The sequence below is a fragment of the Macaca thibetana genome, chromosome 9, assembly GCF_024542745.1.
Source record: "Macaca thibetana thibetana isolate TM-01 chromosome 9, ASM2454274v1, whole genome shotgun sequence".
NCBI classification, from domain to species: domain Eukaryota; kingdom Metazoa; phylum Chordata; class Mammalia; order Primates; family Cercopithecidae; genus Macaca; species Macaca thibetana.
The window spans coordinates 49,250,813-49,271,612 of record NC_065586.1 but is presented as its reverse complement, the minus strand read 5'-3'; the positions used below and the strand labels follow the sequence as shown (position 1 = coordinate 49,271,612).

The following is a 20,800-nucleotide window of genomic DNA, read 5'->3' as shown; positions in this document are numbered from 1 at the left end:
CATGCTCATAATGTATAAATTAACAAGGCTTAATCTGATTGACTCCAATATGTGTCTGTAATCAATTTTATACATAAGAATAGCTTCAGCTTCCTTAGAAATTAGCTCTGGGAGTGACTTTTCATAAAAATAAAATATTTTTGAATGAAATGCAAACTGAGTAACTCAGTAAAAAAACTTTACTAATTCAATTTTGTGTATGCTCATTTTTAATTTAAATATGGTTAACATCGAATATGGTATTTTCTACCTTTTTGCAGCCAATTTCAAGGACTATCTAGTATAGTCATTGGTTAATTGACTAGAAATGTGCATCTAACTCATGGTCCAATAGGCCTTCCACAAACATAGGCATGGGTTAGTTTCTTGGAATTATGAGAAATGCAGCATTAGTGATTTCTGTATAAAGCATTTTATTACAATCTGCTTTGCAGCTTGTGAGATTTTTTTAGCCAGTCTTTTTTCCTGTGCCATAATGCTTATAGTATTCTTGTACTCTGGATAAATATACTGTGTCTGTTGGTCACATCAATTGAACTATACTATTATGATGCCATTTAGGTTTTTTTTCCTGAACTACTCTACATCGTCTGAGAGGTAGATGTTAATGGATTCTGTGTCTTTGAGATGTAGACCCACGAAATTAATCATCTAAAAGTGATCGTGCCTCTGTAGTAAATGCTTAAGTCCCTCTTAATCACTGTGATACTTTAAAAACAAAAACAAAAAACGGCCGGGCGCGGTGGCTCAAGCCTGTAATCCCAGCACTTTGGGAGGCCGAGACGGTTGGATCACGAGGTCAGGAGATCCAGACCATCCTGGCTAACCCGGTGAAATCCCGTCTCTACTAAAAAATACAAAAAACTAGCCGGGCGAGGTGGCGGGCGCCTGTAGTCCCAGTTACTTGGGAGGCTGAGGCAGGAGAATGGCGTAAACCCGGGAGGCGGAGCTTGCAGTGAGCTGAGATCCGACCACTGCACTCCAGCCCGGGCGACAGAGCGAGACTCCGTCTCAAAAAAAAACAAAACAAAAAACCAAAAAACGATTAATTAGTCATCAACTTAGAAAAGCCATTGAACTCTTTATTTCAGAAATTATATATAAACAATTTATATTATCAATCTGCTATCTCAGTTTTCTGAGGTCTAGAGGCACCATTTTGAGATACAGAGGAATAAGAGCATTCCTGTTTCCCAAAAAGCACTGGAAGCTGTGATTGGCTTCATGTGATCTCTAAAACAAAAATCTTTAAATCTAGTTGTAATACAGTATTAGGGATACAGTTAAGTATTTCTATACTGATGTGCAGAGCCTCACTTATAATTTGCATCATATTCAGATTAAGATCAGATTATACCTTTAGTGGTCCTTAATGCAATGGCAGTAATAAAACTAAACTGGCCGGGCGTGATGGCTCATGCCTGTGATCCCAGCACTTTGGGAGGCCAAGGCAGGTGGATCACAAGGTGAGGAGTTCGAGACCAGTCTGGCCAACATAGCGAAACCCCATCTCTACTAAAAATACAAAAAAATTAGCTGGGCATGCTGGCAGGTGCCTGTAATCCCAGCTACTTGGGAGACTAAGGCAAAGAGAATCGCTTGAATCTGGGAGGTGGAGGTTGCAGTGAGCCAAGATTGCACTACTGCACTCCAGCCCAGGGAACAGTGCAAGACTCCATCTCAAAAATAAATAAATACATAAATAAATCTAACACATACTTAATCTTATTTAATTTTATAATATGCAGAAGCCTCTCAAATTATTTAAAAATTAATTTCTATCTCCTTCATAAGGGGTTACTTGGGACTAAAAATTTTTAAGTATTTGGAGTATGAATATTAAATTTTATCAGAATTATTTTCAATATTTTGTTTGGTAAGAGTCTTCAAGTGATTTCTGTTAAGTGTGAGAAGTTTTACACATGCCTTTCTGAGTTTATGAGTATTTGTACTAACTCACAAATTAGTAAGAAAGTATAAATCTAATGTTTTTGTTATGTACAAATATATTAAATGAAACAATGAATAATGCCTAGGAAAACACAAGAATAGCAAAGCAAATACTTGTGGCTGCCACCCAGTCATGGCAATCCTTGGTGTTGTGTGTGGTCTCTGATGCCATTGTCCTGTCTTTTTCTTGTCTCTGCTCTCCCATTATGCCATTGGCAAGGAGTTGAGAAGTTAGTCCATTACTTCTCTGACAAAGCGTGGTACAGTACAATTTCGGATTTTTTCCTACCACCTTCCCCATAATCACTTTTTTGGTTTTTTTTTTTTCCAGTTTGCATGATATGCATGTCAGAGCCTGCATGAAAGTACAGGCATGTTACAGATGGCTCTATTTCCACCTTCCTTTTTATGGTTAAAATGTATTTAATAATAACAATAAACTTGTATGTACCCGGGAAAAATTAGCTAAATTCTGTCTGTCATGCAGTAGCATTATTACACTTTGGAACATTTCCTGCTTTCTACTTGGTACACTTTGACATATTTTTACTCCATCAGGACTTGACATTTTAGCTGCCATCTTTTGCTAATAACCCTAGAACAAGAATGCTTTCAAAAACTGGCGTGAGTGCCTTTCCGTATGCTAATGCTGTAGATCTTTGAAGTGTTGTAGAACAGTAAAGGTGAACTGTTTTGCTCATTGGTGGGTACTACTATGCCTTTTTTCATGTTCATTATGTTTCCCCCAATAGGTCACTGTGGAATCACCTCTTTCCAGATATACTGTTCCATAGTGTGGCTTGAGTATAGTGTCTGAAAGTTATCCTGGGTAGGCTAGATCATCTAAGAAGGAAATAGGACATTATCCAGGAAAGTTCGTTCCCTAATATTGGTATTACATCTGCCTGTAGTGTTTTAAAATATATTAAAATAATCATCTGGTTATATTGCATATTCTGAAAGCCTGTGAACTCATCAAAACTAATCAAATTGCACAGAATATTAAATTTTAGTGCTGTATTTTAAGAAATTCTCTGATGGTTCAAATTCTGGCTTTGCCATTTGCCAAAATGTTTGAATTTGAACATGTTAACATTTTTTGACCCCAGTTTACTCATTTATAGAAAGAAAAGAACAGTATGTTTCACCTAGGAGTCTCATGATAACTAGAGATCATGCATGCAAACTCAAGAGTTTGGATCTATACCCTTGGGAAGAAGGGAACACTGTTCTCTAAGAGCCCAGAGTGTAACATTTCTCAGGTGTTTATGTGTCAGGCATTGTACTGTTACTGGTTATTATTTGCAACAATTCCATGAAGTATATATACTGATATTACCCTCATTTTGTAAATTATGAAATTCCATTTCAGGGTAGTGGGATTATTTTTACCCAATATCTCGCCTCAGTGATAGATCTATAGGTGATAGATCCAGGATTCAAACTCAGATCAGCCTGATTCTAAAAGCTAAGTGATTCAATATTGTGTTGTACCACCTCCTTTGTAGAGCCATTGGAAAGTTCTCTCTAAACTTGCATGTCTTTGCTCTGGTTCTTATCTCCAGGAAGGCAATTAAAGAGCCTTGACTTCTATGTCATATCAAATATGCTTGATATGGATTCAGAACATATAGATAGTGTTGACATTATTGAAATATGTTTTTGAATCCTAGAAACCTCATATTCTAGTTTATTATTATATTGCTAAAGAACTTACTTTTGTTTCGAAGACCCAGTTACAAAATAGCTATGGCTTGAACTCATCATTCTTACATCCTTTAATAATCATAGATGAAATTTATTGAGCACATAGTATGTGCTAGGAAGTCCTATGCTAAATGTTTTACATATGTAATCATATTTAATTATTAGAATTTTCTAGTAGCTGAATGCTTGTTAAGACACTTTTCCCAACCTATTTCTAGTCTTCAGATAAAAAACAGTTAGTGGCTAAGCTTTTAAAAGGTCATTATGAGAGGTACTTGCATATAACATGCAGTCAGTATTTCCTGCTATCCTTCTAAACATGAATCATTAAGCTAATCACAGACTTATTTGGAGGGAACAATGGGTTTTTCCTATCAGATTATTTTTCATCAGTGTTTATTTTTTGAAACCAGTTTTTATTTAAGCATTAATGCTTCATCATTGACCTAAATCAGTTTGGTAATTCTTGGCCAAATAAGTAATTCTTGAATATACCACTAATATTTATTCACTTATTTATTTATCTAGCAAATATATATTTAATCCCTACTTTGTGCCAAATACTAGAAATACCAGCTATAACAAAAAATGAATAAAGCATAGTACATGCCTATAAGGAGCTCCAAGTCTCTGCTTATCTTTGTAAAGCAGCCTAAAATAGACATTTACGATTATTATTAAAGATGTCTACCAAGCCTTTTGCACAACCACCCTGTAGTGCCTATTGGTGACATTCTTGACCTTGACGCATGGAACTTTTTAATCTGAGAATTATCAGAATGGTGTGCTGAAGTTTACATATCTAATTAAAGTAAGACTTGAAGTTGCTGAGTTCAGTTAGAGGCACTTAGCTCTGTAAGTCTGGGGATAGGTCCTCGTTTTGATGCTTCAGTAACCAACTCCTCCACAAGTTTCAGGATTAAAGTTTTACTCATTTGTGACTACAGGGAGTAGTTAAGATACGAGATCTTTCCTGAAGTCCCCCAGTAGTGGGGGGATTCCTTTTGCCCTCTAGGTTTTGTGGGCTTATGAGGCAATGAAATCCACGGATTAGTGGACAGCCTCCCCAAAGGCCTTTTTTGTATACAAGCCAATACCTCATCTTGCCAGTCCCACCTTCACATCTTTTTCAGTCCTCTCCAGATTTTATGCCAAAAAGCTTATGATATGGTTTTTCTAACAATTTCATCCCCACTGGTTACATTCCTCACTGGTTCCGCTGGAGTGATCATTCTAAAACACACACATTAGATATTCTGATTCCTCTGCTTAAAATTCATCCACATCTCCCATCATCTACAACACAAAGTCATAGCTACTTAGCCTGACATGAGTCCCTTAGGAGCTGGCCCTTAGCTATGCTTTTGCACTAGCCTTTCAAATTCAGTCTAAAATTTGAAGTGACTGGAACATGGCATGGTCTTTTTTTGCCTTTGTGTTTGACATGTACTAGCTCACTACACAGAATATTCTTTCCTTCTTGTTTACTTGATAAACTCCTGTTCACCCTGTTAAAACTCAGGGCAGATTGTTCACCATTCTGGTATGCCTCCTGTGACCTCTCCAGGCAGGCATGTTTTCTTTTTGTTCCCATATGTTGTTGTGCTTAAGACATGATCGCATCATTCCTTTACCTTATTGTCTCCCTCACTAAGCTCCTGAAGCACAGGAACAAAGTTTTGTTCAGCTCCAGATTTTCTCACTTCTGGTACAGTACATGATACATAATAAACATTTAAAAAGTGTATAGTTTTTGATATTCATTCCTATTTATATTATCCGTGAGGATATGCAATCTTTTTATATTTACACTCTAAAAATGTCTGAGGGCATCTTTTTAATGGCCATAGAAGTAGTAGTGGATGTGGGCAAGATGAATTAATATCTGGCATTTATATTAACACAGTTGAATGTTTAGAATTTGGGGAAATTGTAGCAACAAGCCATCAGAACACATCTCTGCCTTGCTTGCTAGAGGTTGAGAGGTAGCTTGTTGTTCAACTTGCTAGCAGGTGTAATTAGCGGCAATCCAGTCTTTAGTGGGTAGCCACTTCCATGTAGTCTTCCACATATCAGGAGCAAGTTGTTTCCTTATTCCTCACATTATAGGTGTTTCTTATTCCTCGTGAAAGAGACTTTTTGTTTTTACAGTAGTGGAATTGATCTTCCAAATATAGTTACCAAATAAATAATAAAATAAGACATTGATTTGGGAAATTATATCATGCCACCAAAATTAATTTTTAATAAAAATATAAAATTTTATTTAGCAATGGAAACCACTGATTTAGTTAATGTAATTCACTAGTAGTATATATGTCTAACTTGTAGTTTAGACATTTATTTATAAAACTGTTAAATTCCTCTCAGTTGACTCAACATTTTGTTATTCTTTAAAAACTGGCTGTTTTCTAATTCATTAATATTTGATATGAAGCTTTATTGCATTTAATACAAATAGCTTGGTCTTTCTGACTCTGCTGTATTTCCATTTATTTCTCTGATAAGCAGTGGTCAGTTGAGTACTGTGAGTAATCAAAACAGTACAAGTGGTGAGTACAAAACAGTACAAATTTATAGTTCACAGTGGCCCTTTCCTGGGCATTTCTGGAGGTTGGTTGTCTTAATAATCAGTTTATTACCTGTCTTAATTGAAAAATCATCTTTTTATGCTTTTCACTGATAGCACACGTTTATACCTTTTTTTCTTATTGGCAGTAGACATATTACAGTAAAGTCCAAAATTGTCACTGATATTTTCAGAAGTCTTAAATTGCTTTAAGATTTTTAACTTGGCACTAGAATATCTTACCATGTTTGAGGGTGAAAAGGGAAAACAAATCCCCATTCAACCAACCAGTTGATGATGCCTCCTTCCTGATTACTTTTTATTCCCTTTGGTAGATTTTCGTTTGTTTAATATGGTCCTGCTCTATTTTTTCACTAATCTTTCAAGGTTTTTGATCACTTTGGTACAGTTATTTTTGTCTAGGGAACCCCAGGGAGAATCTGTTGATTTAATTATGTGGTGATTTTAGCATCTTCTGTTTTGCGGGACAGTTTATTAATTTTTGGGTTGATGTACTGTGAAAATACCCAGTGACTTTATTTATTTTTTTTTTTTTTTGAGACGGAGTCTCGCTGTGTCGCCCAGGCTGGAGTGCAGTGGCCGGATCTCAGCTCACTGCAAGCTCCGCCTCCCGGGTTTTTCCGCCATTCTCCTGCCTCAGCCTCCCGAGTAGCCGGGACTACAGGCGCCCGCCACCTCGCCCGGCTAGTTTTTTGTATTTTTTAGTAGAGACGGGGTTTCACCGTGTTAGCCAGGATGGTCTCAAACTCCTGACCTCGTGATCCGCCCGTCTCGGCCTCCCAAAGTGCTGGGATTACAGGCTTGAGCCACCGCGCCCGGCCACCCAGTGACTTTAAAGTCTGGGATATTTAGCTTGAGGCAGCAATTGAGCTGTCTTGTTTATTTCAAACATTCTGCAATATGATTTAATGTGACATATTTCTGTACAGATTAATTTTGAGTAGTCACTGTCTTGATTTTTTTTTTTTAATGGCAAGTCAGCCGTATGCCATCACAGCCAACCCTCCTCCATGAGTTGATGAGCCTTGCCCTCAGTCACTCCCAATCCAGCCATAATCTAATCCCTGGCTGCTGATCCTGGGCAGCCATTGTCCAGTGCTGGTCAGGGAGGTGGAAGAACTGAAAAAACACAAATGATGCAGTATAAATAGATCCGCCCCATCTGTTGGGGAAATTAGAGCTAATATGTAGATTTATTCATAGATTATCTTAGCAAAAAAAAAGTTATTAGTGAGAAATGGCCCTTTGAAGTTCACGTTGTAAAGCCCTTTGCCAAAGTCTTTGACATTTTGGCCCACGTTATTTAAAGAAAGTGTGTGTGTGTGTGTGTGTGTGTGTGTGTGTGTGTGTGTGAGAGAGAGAGAGAGAGAGAGAGAGAGAGAGAGAGAGAGAAGAGAGGAGAGAGGAGAGAGGAGACAGAAGAGAGATTGAAAGAGAGTTTATGCATTTGTAGCAAATACCACTGCATCAGGACAGGCCTGGTAGGCCCTGCCCCATGTATTTTAACTATTTGGGCCATTGAAAGATAGTTTTAAGATTTGTATTTTTTACTAGATACCACCAAGTCGTGGAAATTGCATAGTTCCTCTGATTTTTTTTGAAACGTAACTACACAGTGAGCTTCAGGGAAGTACGTGTGAGGCATATAGACCGTAAGAACCTTGTTGTCGCAGGCTTCTGTTCTTTAGTTCCGGTCAAAGACAACTTCACATTTGTTTTAGTCTGAGCCATCATTCAAAAGGCTGATTATTCTAAATTCAAGTAAATGAATGTTTACTTTTGATTAGAGTACATCTGTTTTTCACATGTCAGCCATAATAGCAGTGAGACAGACCAAATAAACTGTAAAACATTTTATCTGGAAACTTTTCAACAAGAATATTAAAAGGAGATTAGCGTTAGCTAAATATCTTGACCTATATTTGTTAAATATATAGAATTTCACATAAACTGAGAATATAGTATTTACTCTAAATCTTGTTATCTGCTGGTAATTTTCATTCTTGACAGAAGAACACTTGTTAATGTGGTATACAACTTTTTTTTTAACTTTAGTGTAAGTAGTATTCTGAAGGTCACAGTTAACACCTGAATGCTTTGTGGAGGTTAAACCAAAAGCTATAGAATCATTCTGTCAAGCTCTAAGGTTTTAAAATACCTAACGAATCTATTATGGCAGGAATTTTTCTATAATAAATTAGTATTTTAATGTTTTCTTTTTCTCATTTAATTTTGGATCTTGTTCAGTGTTTACTGCCTGTATCATTTTTTGTTTGCATTATCACTCTTGTGTGTGTCTAATTTGCTTGAATATTGCAGTTCATTTTTTAATTAAAAGAAACTCCACATATTTTCCATATTAAAGCCATAATAAGTACCAACATAGCCTAATTGGTATTTATATTAAATCTGGGTGGAATTTCTAAAATAACTTGTTGCTAATGTTGTTTTTAATTTTAACAGCCTCAAGTACTACAGCCTTCCAGCAGCCTTCCCAGACCCACAGACCACACCCAGGGAAAACTAATAAAGCCACAACATATCGAGGCCCACAGTGAATGCGCAATCCAAGACATGCATCAGGGTGTTGCGCATCTGGAAGAAAGCTTTACACAAGTCTTGCAACAAGAAAGCAACTATGGTTTGGAAGAGCAGCCTTTTTCATCAGGCCCACAATTAACAATGGATGTGGCTAAGAGTACACCTTCTGAAGCAAACTTAAACATTACTGTAAATGCTCAAGAGCCTTATCATTTGGCAAACAATCAAATTAGTGACATGCAGTTTATACCCACTTCTCTTCAGACACCTCCCCAGTCAAGTACAGTAGACCAGGCTAAGAGAGTTGGAAGAAATCAGTCTCCGCCAGTGGGTTATGTGTCTCAGCCCAAGTCCTTGCAGCTTTTAAAGCCATCCATATTGAGTTCTTTGGTACCGCCTCCAGTTTCTGAATCATCTCCAAGTAGGACTTCCACTTGTAAAAAGTCACCAATAGTCGCAACATGTAATTCAGCAAAACTTCAGCCAACATCTAGTCAAACAAATCTTGCAAATAATCAGAATCTGAAAGCATCTAAGCTCCGCCCCCCCTCAGGCTCTTTCAAACAAAAACAAACAAACAGCCCCCAACTAGAGCCTCAAAGCTTCCAGGCCAAGACAAGCATACCAAGGCCACTAACACAACGAAAAGAAATCATGCAGAATCCGAATGGCAATTTGCATTCTGGGGATTGTTTGGCCTCTAATCGATATTCTCGTCTTCCTAAACCAAAGATACATTAAGTACATAGCCATCACCTGCCAATTTGTTTCTTAAAAACAATCTGTTCTGTAATAGCTTTATGTGCAGCTTGCTACCATGGTGGAGGTTCCATTGAAAGCCTGCAAATCTTAAATTAAAATGTGGAAGCTTCTACTAGTTTGGCTCCTTCATTTTATATTCTGGTTGAAGTACATGCCATTTGAGCATAATTATCTCAGGTAAACACGAAAGTTTGCTTACCCATTTCAGAGGCCTGCTAAAGGCCCGAATCATGTTATCCATCCCTCTCCATGTCAGAAAATTCATAATATTTTACTGAGCAGGCAAGAAATGTGCTTTGCTGGTTTAGTCCTGTTAAGATCTGTATTTATTGTGGTTGTCAGAACCTCACCCCTTTTCACTTGTCTCTCCTGTGAATATGGCTACTATTTTAACTAAAGATATGGTGATAATGGAAGATGGTAGTCTGTAAGCAGAGTTCTGGCCAGTGTTTTGTATATTTAAAAGGTCTATGCAAAAGCTTTGTGATGAATAAAGGAGATTAGGCTTTTAATGGAAAGTCTATGTAAGTTTTGTTTTTACTTGCCAGGGTCAGCCAGCTAATGTTACTATTGATTCATTTCCCAAATTCCCCAGGCTGAAAATGTTTCTTATTACATACAAATCAGTTATATATTCCTTTACATCTTGTTTTACAGACACATGCGGTGCGCGCGCACACACACATGTACACACACATACCATTTATATTTGTATTTGTTACTGGGTAAATTTTGGAGAGCTTGAGGTACATCTTGAAACCTGTACCTAAAGATGTATTCATTTGTAACATATGTTGGTGCTAGAGTTTTGCTGATAATTCAGTTTTGAACCCTTGGGTTTATGGATCCATGATAGCCATTTTAAGGTTCCACAGCATTATGTCTTTAATTGTAATATTTATATTTATTGATTTTCTGCTAATATCTGAAGACTGAAATAATGAACTTGAAACATTTGCACAAAACTTTGATGGGATATAAATATACCATATATAGGGATTTTAAACTATTTTCTATAGCAAAACAAGTTAAAATATTTTGAGAAAAATAAATTTAAATAAGACTATCTTGAGAAAGCTGGAGTTCATAATATTCCCCCCACCCTCCCCAGTCTCCTAGGTTTCCCTTTTCTGTGATTTTTCGGGTTTTTTTGTTTGTTTCTTGAGACAGAGTCTTGCTCCATCGCCCAGGCTAGAATGCAGTGGCGCATCTCGGCTCACTGCAACCTCTGCCTCCCGGGTTCAAGCGATTCTTTTGCCTCAGCCTCCCAAGTATCTGGGACTACAGGCATGCGCCACCATGCCTGGCTAATTTTCTTGTATTTTTAGTAGAGATGACGTTTCACCTTGTTGGTCAGGCTGGTCTCGAACTCCTGACCTCAACTCCTACACCTCATCTATGGTGTAGTTTTGAAAGACAATTTTTTAAAGGTAGATTTTGGAAAAAAATAGAATTGAAGATGGGAAATTTTGTTTTATTAAAAAGGTGCTAGAAGGTATTTCAAAGACAATATTCTTATTTTAATACGCTGTAGAAGGTAGGTGTGGAACCTCCATGCTACCATGTGCACGAACCTAATTATGCTTTCGGCCACTTGTCAGTTCAGTAAGTCTGCCTTCCTCTTCTCCCAAATCATGTCATCTTTAGGTTGTTGACCTGCAGCTGCTTTAAATGAATTAGTATCTTTCAGATAGATAACCTTACAAGGAGAATGTATGTTTTGAGCAGCTGACCAAAAATGCATCAAACAGGATTATGGCCAAAAAGTCGCTCAAATTTCTAGAGGTTCCTTTAAAAGATGTATGTTGATGAAATTGCCCCTTTCTAAGAAAAACAACAGCAAGTCTTTTAGTAGAAATTTGAAAGAAGTGTTTGCTACCATTTTGACCCATTATTCCCTTACCTATCAGATGAATTTGCCATTCACTGGATGGAAACCATTCTTGGATTTGGTAAGAGGTGAGCAACACAAATCTAGTATCTTATTCTTATGTACCAGCACTTCTGATGGAGAAGCAGTGAAGTTCAGAACATTCTTCACGTAGTCCAGATACTGTTAAGAGTCAGGCAAATCAGCAAAGCACTTATTTGTTTATGGAGTTGACCCATGATGGCTGCAGTTGTAAGTGGGCATACGTAGTCTATCATTTTGAAGGAGAAAGAAAACCATTCTCACATGTTGCAAATATGTGAATCATACTGTATTTCCCTAAAGTAAAACATACCGTGACTTAGTGGTTTTTGGTTTATTTAGAAGTTGGTTTAGACCCTTATGAAACATTATTTACGAGCTGGCCTTATCCTTAAGGGAAAAGTTCTAAATTTTTAAATTTATTTTTAACTCCCTAGTCTGAGGGAAATGTCTTTATCGTCCATTACATAAAAATGTTGACTCCACTCATTTATTTTTCTCCATTTTTTCCTCCATGCATTTATTCTATTTTTCTCTATTTTTTTCTTCCCTGTTGGATTTGCAGAAATGTTAACCAATTAGCTCAACTTTTCTGTACCTTTGTTGAGTCTTAATCTTTTCGAAGATAGGCTCCTCGTATATTTATGAAGCATACTATATTAAGAGAAAACAAATCTAGGATGCTTGCATGACATAAAGTATTTACCTGCAGTTTTCCTTAAAAACTGCAAGAATATCATGCTTGTCTGCTCCTTAGTAAATGTTAAGTCTGAAATGGAAGTGAGGATGTAACTCTACTGAATAATCAAAGATCATCTTAGATTTGGCTTGATCTGTGTTTATTGCTTCTATTAATGTAAATCAACTCTGTGCCAAATCCTCCTCCACAGGAACACAAACCATTTATTGTCTTAGTTCTAGTGATATCAATGAAAATAGTTACAGTATATGAATTCTAAGTCCTGAAGAAGAAATTTTATAGGCTTTGTTAAGTTTCACATTTGTAAAAGAGGAAATTAGTATTCAGACTTCGATATTTGGCTGTTAATGGGATGCATATCAAATTTTTAAAAGAAAGCTTGGCCTAAGGAGTTTATTGGTACAGGTGCAGATGATTTTAAGGCATTAAAGGATTATAGAGTTATGTCATTTAGACTGTTTCTAATAACAGACCAGCTAACATTTTTCTTTTGGAGTCTCATTTTTATTTGTGCAATATTTTCAGGCATATAGGCTACTGTTCATTGTATTTATATATATATTAGAATTTACTAAGTACTTTAACAAGTAAAAATCTGAATATGAAAGAAAATATCAGATTTGCACTTTAAATGAGCTTAATTGCTTGGAGTTGTGCCTGAAATATCGAAATGCCTCCTGTTGGGTATGGCTTTGTTGAAATAAATTTGTAATTGTTGCTGTTTGAAGATATCAGTACAGCTGTTCACAGAACTATATTCCCAGCATGTCACTTTTCCCATTAAAGCACTAAGTTTTCTTTGAATGTTCCATTGTCCTGATAAGTATTTTACTTTTTTCTCAGTACATCAAAGAGCGCGTGATGCCCCTACAGCTGTCACTTCCAAATGTTCCTATAGCATAAATGGTGTTACAGACACGGGGGTGCATTCTTGGTTTCTGAGCAGAGTTGTCATACTGGTTTCCTGGTCTCTAGGGTACTGGGGATGTACTTTGAAATCACCGAACAGGCTTGCAATTAAGATCAATAAGACTGCAGCACCATTTCAATTTACTTTCCATCTTACACAGTAGTTTTTGTGTTTTTAAATTCGTTTGGGTGGTTATGTTTGCATGCTTATGCACACATTTGAAAATTAATTATAGCTGTACTACCTGATGTTTTTCCTTGGGGATGACGGCCTTGTTACTTTTTAAATTCTCATGCTTGAATTATGTTTTCTAATGATCTTTCACATCTCCCTTTAAGTTTTTTGCTGCAGCAATTTGAGAGAATACTTTTGATTAAATGATTCTGATGGTGGGCACCAATCTACAACTGTGTCATTAACTGAAGATACATGTTTTAATCTTGTTGGGAATAAGCTCACCCACTTTCTCCTTGGTAAAGCATTTACTTAACAAAATAATACCCTGAGAATGTAAGGTCTCTAAGTCATTACTAACAAAGAGCAAAAATAATATCTGCAGTATTGTTTTTCCTATTGATTTTAAAAGTCAGTTTAGAGTACAAACTGTATATTAGAATTTGCTTGTAAAATGAATTCTAAAAAACAGATGTAAAGTGTCTCCTGAAAATGTTGGCATAGTAAATAAAAATAAAGTTCATAATTATCAAAGTTCTCTTGTCTTTCTCAACATTGACTCCCATAGTTTACTTTTTCTTTGATATCTTTTTCCCACAAAGATCTAAGGTACTGTTCATTTGCTTATGTTTTTCCCAACTCTGACACTTTATTTTACATGCTGCCTTCTTCACACACATCTTCACACCCAAGCCCTGACTGAGCAGGAGTTGATCAGTATTTTGTTGTTGTGTCTTCACAAATCCTGTAAGTGATCTAGTAGTTTTGTTTCCATTGTAATAAAATATCTGCTTTATCTTAGAATATTGGGATAATGGTTAATGGACATTTCAAGAAACAGTAGCACCTTAGATTTAGAATGCTGTACAAGGAAGAAAACACTTGTAATTTTAATTATTTTGTCTTACTGTTTTTAAGCAGGATACAAAATAGCTTGAGGCAAGAAAGGTGTTTAGTGAAATGTTACATAATTTTTAGGAACAAAAGGAATAAAGAATACATATTTTTTCAGTTTTACAGTTTAGTCATAAAGATGCAATAGTCCTAGTATGTAATAAGATACAAAAAAGTTGATGCAGTGATGTTATTAATCCAAAATGGTTACATGAATTCTGGGAAAAGAGGGAAATTTCATTAATAGTAAGTTTGATAATAGCATTTATTACCTCTTAAGACACCTGTATGAACTTTAAGGCCATCTGAGTTGTTAGTGTTGCAGAATTTTGCTCCTTAGATGAGCTAAATCAGGATTCTTGTGTCAGGACCAGGAACATTTAGACACGCGGACACATTGAAGTGTGTGGGGAATGGAATTCATTGGGCAAAAAGGAAAAAAAATCTCAGCAAAGCAAGGGGGGATTCTGTTAACAGGCCCCCATCTCACAGATTGATTCCATGCCACCACACCTGTGAGCTGAAGAGCTCAGGCTCCTCCCACCTGCCCAAGGCTGGAACTTCCCATGGCCCCACCTAGTTCTCCCAGTGCACAGGCTGGTTGGAGATTCTCTGGGAACCCTCCCCCTTATCTGCCTTCTGCATCTATCATTAGCAAATATTTTCTTACACTAAAAATTTTCCCTTTTAATTTTGTCAAGTGTAGTCATTTCAGTTTGTTCATTTATGCTGTTGATTGCACATTTTCCATTTTGAAAATATTTTATCCCTACAGAAAAGACAAGCATGAGCTAAAGAATTGACTTCCTTTGTTAACTTGGTTTAAGTCAGTTTGGTGGGATGTCTTATCTGTGTCACTCGCTGTGCTGGTTGCAGGGTGTACAAAAATAACGATACAGGTTCTGCCTCATGGAGCTTAGGAACCCTAGGGGATTTTTAACATCATCCCATCCATTGCAGCGCTGAGCCCTTCCCTTGCATTCCCTGATTATTATCTTCCTTTGAACCTACCCATCTCCTTTGACTTTTCCTCTTCAGTTTCATTTCATTCTGGGCTTTAACTCCCTTGCACTATTCTCATCTTGGATTCTATATTATATTTATTCTTGTTTGGTTGCATGCCTTCATTTCCCTAGAAAACCTGGCCTTTTATTATCATTTTATCCAAGAATGAACTCCCTCTTTAGCCTCTATTAAATACTCTGCTTTCTACCTTAGGTTCTTAGAATTTAATTTTAAGACTTCTCAACTATCGTAAGACCACCGTCCCTTTTAGAACCTCAACCCGTAAGATGTTGCTTTCTGAAGTCTAACATTCAAATTCATGTCCAGGCTTTTCCTTCCATCCCATTCTCTTGGATAGGTCAAATATAATATGGTCTACTTGACGTTTTCGGTTTCTATTTAAATTTTTCTTTTTAATTGTTATGGATATATAATTATACATATTTATGAAATACCTGTTATTTTGATACAAGCATACATTATAATAAATCCGTGTAATTGGGATATCCATTACCTCAAACATTTATTATTTCTTTATGCTAGGAATATTTCAAATCTACTCTTGTGGTTATTTTGAAATATACAATAAATTATTGTTAACTATAGTCACCGTACTGTGCTACTGAACACCAGGTCTTATTCCTTTGAACTGTATTTTTGTACCTATTAACCATCCCCTCGTTATCCCGCCTCCCCACCACCCTTTCCAGCCTTTGGTAACCACTATTCTACTCTCTACCACTGTTAGATCATTTCTTTTTTATCTTCCACATGAGTGAGAATGTGCAACGTTTGTCTTCCTGTGTGTGGCTTATTTCACATAATGACCTCCAGTTTCATTCATGTTGTTGCTGGTTTCCTACCACTTCTTGCCATGGAGTCTCTAAGGAGGAATTTAGGTCATCCAGAGAAGCCTTTTCCTCATTGATGAATCCTCCCACCCACCCACCCATACATACAGCCCTCAGATTAGCATCTTTCCTGTGCAAAAATCAGAGAGGAAGAAACAGTTCCTCACAGTCTCTTCTCTGGTTTCTCAACCTGAAAAATGATATTGCTGTTTTCCAGATCTCAAAACAACCCACTCCTTAATCCTCACATGAATTCATTCAGATACCCATTTTGAATATGAATAATCCTTCTTTGCTAATATTTTAACTGATTACAGAACAAATGCTTTCTGCAGCAAAAGTGTATCTCAAATGTCAGTCTACTAAAGTGAAAGGTAACTACTCCCCACAAGAAACATGGTTGAAATGCTTGTTTTGTGCACAGCCCTGGTTTCGATCTTGTGGCAGGAGGTGGATGAGACAGAGACCCTGCAACCGAAGAGATCAAATTGCAACATGACAAGAGGGATCCCAAACAAAGCACTGTAAGAGAGCCACTGGGCAGGAAGGAGACGTTTGGGACCACAGGTGAACTCGCTTCCAAAACCATTCATCCTTGACAAATGTGCATGTGTGTTAGGATTTCTTTTTAATTACAGTTAAATAAAAATTAGGCCACTATCACATAATCTGTAGTGGTAACGATACCTTCAACGAACCTGAGACCTTTTTAAGCACGTATCAGTTCAAAATACTTCGAATTATCAGGAATTTAAAAAATTTTCACAAGTTTTAGCTGAGGTTTTGCATTTATAGTAGGTCAAATGCAAATGTGAATTGCAATGAAAAACAAAAGTAATAGGACCTGTGATGAATTGTTAATGCAAATGGTTTCTTAAATTGTGTTCCAGTTTTGCTGAGATGCAAACACAGATGCTGTAAACTCCCTGCTGCCAGGGGCCACCTCCACCAGGTTCAAAGATTCAGGACTAGACAGAGCTCATAGGAGGTGTTTGGGAAAGGGTTTGGGCCAGACCTGGGCACTCAGAACCCTGGTCCTTGGTCTGACTACTCTCACTCTAAGAAGAATTTCAGCTGAGGGAAGGCAAGCAGAGCACACAGTGCTTTCCTGCCTTAAACAGCTCCTGAAGAGTTCAAGGGGGAAGCAAAGGTCGAGACCATGGACTTAGAACTGTTTGTGAATATTACAAGAAGCATTATTGAAGTCACAGAACAAACCAACCACAAAAGTACAAATCAATGATTTTTGCTATTAGTCAAAGAGATGCAAAACAGAATGACATGCTACTTACATACCTTTATATGCAAAGAACTGTTTGAAAGAGTGGAGCACTGGAAAAAAAATGTCTGACAGTAGGAGAATGATTAAATTATTTGTATGACAAGATGATGCCACAGTCAGCTAATGCTCCTGGGGAATATTTACTCAAAATATTTACATTATAACAGTATTTATTCAAAATATTCATATTACAACTGAGGACAAAAGCAAAATTACAAACCCATGAATGTAGTATAATATCAATACATATATGCTTATAAATACCTATATAAAAGAATAACTTCTTAATGGTGGCTGAATTATTGGCCATTTTATTTTTTATCTTTTTACACATTTTCTGTTTTTTAAAAATGGTGAGACTATGCTCTTATAATCAGAAAGTGCCTGTGTATGTCTGTGTGTGTGTTTAATAGCAGGGTCATTTCTGTTGCCCAGGCAACATTTGTAAAGCACCTGGCAGACAGGCATCCAATAGTTAATCTCTCTTGCCACAGATTAATGAGTGGTCTTGGTCATCATGGGATGATGTTTCAGAAAATTTTAAGTCACTTATGCAAAGACATAGCAAATGGCCTATCTCCCTGACCTCAAAACTAGTATGACTGCATTATTGTTTTACTCCTTTTTGTTCTGGTAATTGGGGTTGGGAACACATTACCTTATGAATCAGGATCCATCCACTGTCAGTGACAAAATCTATTTCTCCCAAACCTGAATAGTTTGTTCCCTTAGTATGTAAGCTTGGAGAGATTCATCCTTACTTACGTCGACCCTTCTCTGTGTTCTTTGTGTAGTATTTTCTTATTAGTCATCAGTTCCATCTACACCATCCCCAATAGGAGTGCCCTAAACAAAATCTTTATAGACTGACAAGTCCTTTCCAGTGTCCTGCTGCATGAGGGCTGTTTGCTGTGGGATGTCAACTCTTAGTATATTAACTGGACCTTAGTGCATAGTGTGACCGAATGCAAATTGCATTGGACACATTTTTATAGCATGGCTCGATGGTGCTGGAAACCAGAACAGACAGATCCCAGGGCTTTGCCCCACACGCTAGTTACAGGATTGAGGATTCCTCTGGTTTGTTCAGCCACTGCTCTGCTGCCTCCTGCCTCCCAGGCTGGGATGAGCTAACGAACAGGCCATCTAATTCTGCTCACTGGTTTCAAGTCATGGAAGGAGACCCTAACCTTTAATTATAACATTTACTTATGGTTTCCTTAAAGCTAAGCAAATGCTACTCTGGTTGAAGTGACCTACTAGAAAGCCTACTAGAGTCCAGTTGCCCAGCTCTCAGGAGCACAAGGCCTGGTCAGAGCTTCCTTCCTTAAGGAATAGAACACAAGACTGCATGAAAAAAATAGGAAAAGGAATCCTAAAGCAAGCAACTGTGTTAAAATCCAAGCAGGTATTGACTTCTTTTGTACAAAGAAAATTTTTCCCACAACAACAATTTTTCTCTTTGTATGAATATTTAATTTTCTGTAACCACACTTCATCACTACTTTTCTAGTAACTTTTAACTGCAAAGTTATGTGACCATTTCCTCTGCCTGAAGAAAAAAAATATATATATTTTTTCCTTTCTTCTGAATATTGCCCTCCCCTCACCCCCTCCCAACCCCCCGCCTTGTGACAAGTTCAGAACATCAAAGGCAAGTGCTTATGCACCGTGTACCTTCACTGTCTGCCTCTGCCAGACTGGAGGGGAGTGCAGAGACTTGTGCTGGCCAGGTCAGTCTCTGTGCACAGGGATTTGGGCTGTGGGGGAAGCTGCTTTTTATCCTCTTCTGCCTCAGGGCAGGCAAGATGGGAACACTCTTCTTAGCTTCTTTTAATCCGTGCTGTCTGTGGTCTCTCCCGCTTCTGAGTATTCCCAACAGTCAAAAGAATTTTGCCCAGTTTCCCTCAGTCCTTTGCAGTACACATTATAAATTACTTTTGAAGATGCATCTTCACATAAGGTGTCAGGCAGTGTAAGCCACCCCATCCCCATCCCCACTCAACAGCCACTGGTGAGAAGATAAGCCATTTTTTAAATGTTTATAATTATGTTTTTTGAGATGGAGTGTCTCTCTATCACCCAGGCTTGAGTGCAGTGGCGCGATCTTGACTCACTGCAACCTCCGCCTCCGGGATTCAAGCGATTCTCCTGCCTCCGCCTCCTGAGTAGCTGGGATTGTAGGCACCCGCCACCACTCCTGGCTATTTTTTTTTTTTTTTTTTTTTTTTTTTTTTTTCTGTAGAGACAGAGGTTTTACCATGTTGGTCAGGCTGGTTTTGTACTCCTGACCTCAGGTGATCCACCCACTTTGGCCTCCCAAAATACTGAGGTTACAGGCATGAGCCACTGTGCTCACCAAACCATTTTTTTTTTAAGTAGGTTAGTTTTCAAAAATGTGTGGTCTCATTTTACTGTTTTTTGTTTGTTTTCTTGAAGAGGCATTACTTTATTGAAGCACATTTTACATATATAATTTATCTATCCAAGTATACAATTTAAAGATTTTTTATAATAAAAAAATTAGCTGAGCATGGGGTGACACGCACCTGTGGTCTCAGCTACTTGAGAGCCTGAGGTGGGAGGATCACCTGAGCCCAGGAGGTCAAGTGAGCCGTGATCACACCACTGCACTCCAGCCTGGGTGACAAAGTGAGACCCTGTCTCAAAAAAAAAAAAAAAAAAAAAAAAAGATTTTTTAGTAACTTTACCAGGTGTGCAATCTTTGCCATTTAGAATGTTAGAATATTTCCATTACCCCAAGTGTTAATCTCTGCCCCCTCTTGATTAAATCAAGCATCATCTACTTATTGTCTCTATTTATTTGCTTTTCCTGTACTTTTCACATAAATAAAATAATATCAGATGTATTCTCTTGTGTCTGCTTTCTTCCACTTAGCATAACGATTTTGAAGTTCACCAAAAATCACAGCAGGAATCACATCTTTTTTTATTGTTGAATAATATTCCATTATATGGGTATACCTTATTTTGTCTATTCATTCACCAGTTTATGGACATTTACATTGTTTCTAATTTTTGGCAGTTATGAATACTACTGCTAGCAACATTTATGTGTAAGTCTTCAGACATATTGAGAGAGGAGGAAGGAAGAAACCCATCAGGCAGGCAGTTAAGGGAGGGTCCTGGGTTGAGTTCTTTCAGACAAAAGAACAGCCTGCAGGCACAGATAAGGGACCTTGCACAGTGGGGCTTGCCTGAGACATGCCCACAGCCTCACAAATAAAAGCGGCTACACAGGAGATTTGCCTAGATATGCCTGCAATGGAAAATTCTGTCCCCTGACACATGCACAGTAAGGGGAACAAAGCAATGCAGAGTAACTCAAGCTAAGGACCCACATGCACACTATGAGTATTACTGGGGGCTCCTTGCTCCCAGAGCTCTCAAGATGGCAGCAAGCCTCTTGTTTTCTGACCTAGAGTTCTTGGCCTCACAGATTCCAAGGAATGGAATCTTGGGCCATGCCGTGAGTGTTATAGCTCTATTAAAAGCTGTGGG

At 37.6% G+C, this 20,800-nt stretch overlaps 1 protein-coding gene across 10 annotated transcripts in view; it reads left to right on the top strand.

Annotated features, from left to right (window-relative positions):
- Nucleotides 1–13,776, top strand: part of CCSER2 (coiled-coil serine rich protein 2) — a 188,440-nt gene extending 174,664 nt beyond the window's left edge. For 7 of the 10 annotated variants that reach the window (XM_050803815.1, XM_050803821.1, XM_050803817.1 and 4 more), the window contains one exon: nucleotides 8,711–13,776. In XM_050803815.1, the coding sequence (XP_050659772.1) occupies nucleotides 8,711–9,529 (819 nt within the window). In that variant the 3' untranslated portion in view covers nucleotides 9,530–13,776. Of the gene's footprint in view, nucleotides 1–2,170; nucleotides 2,211–8,710 lie in introns of all 10 variants that reach the window. The other 3 variants (XM_050803820.1, XM_050803818.1, XM_050803819.1) reach the window with 2 other exon arrangements.
- The last annotated feature ends 7,024 nt before the right edge of the window (nucleotides 13,777–20,800 follow it).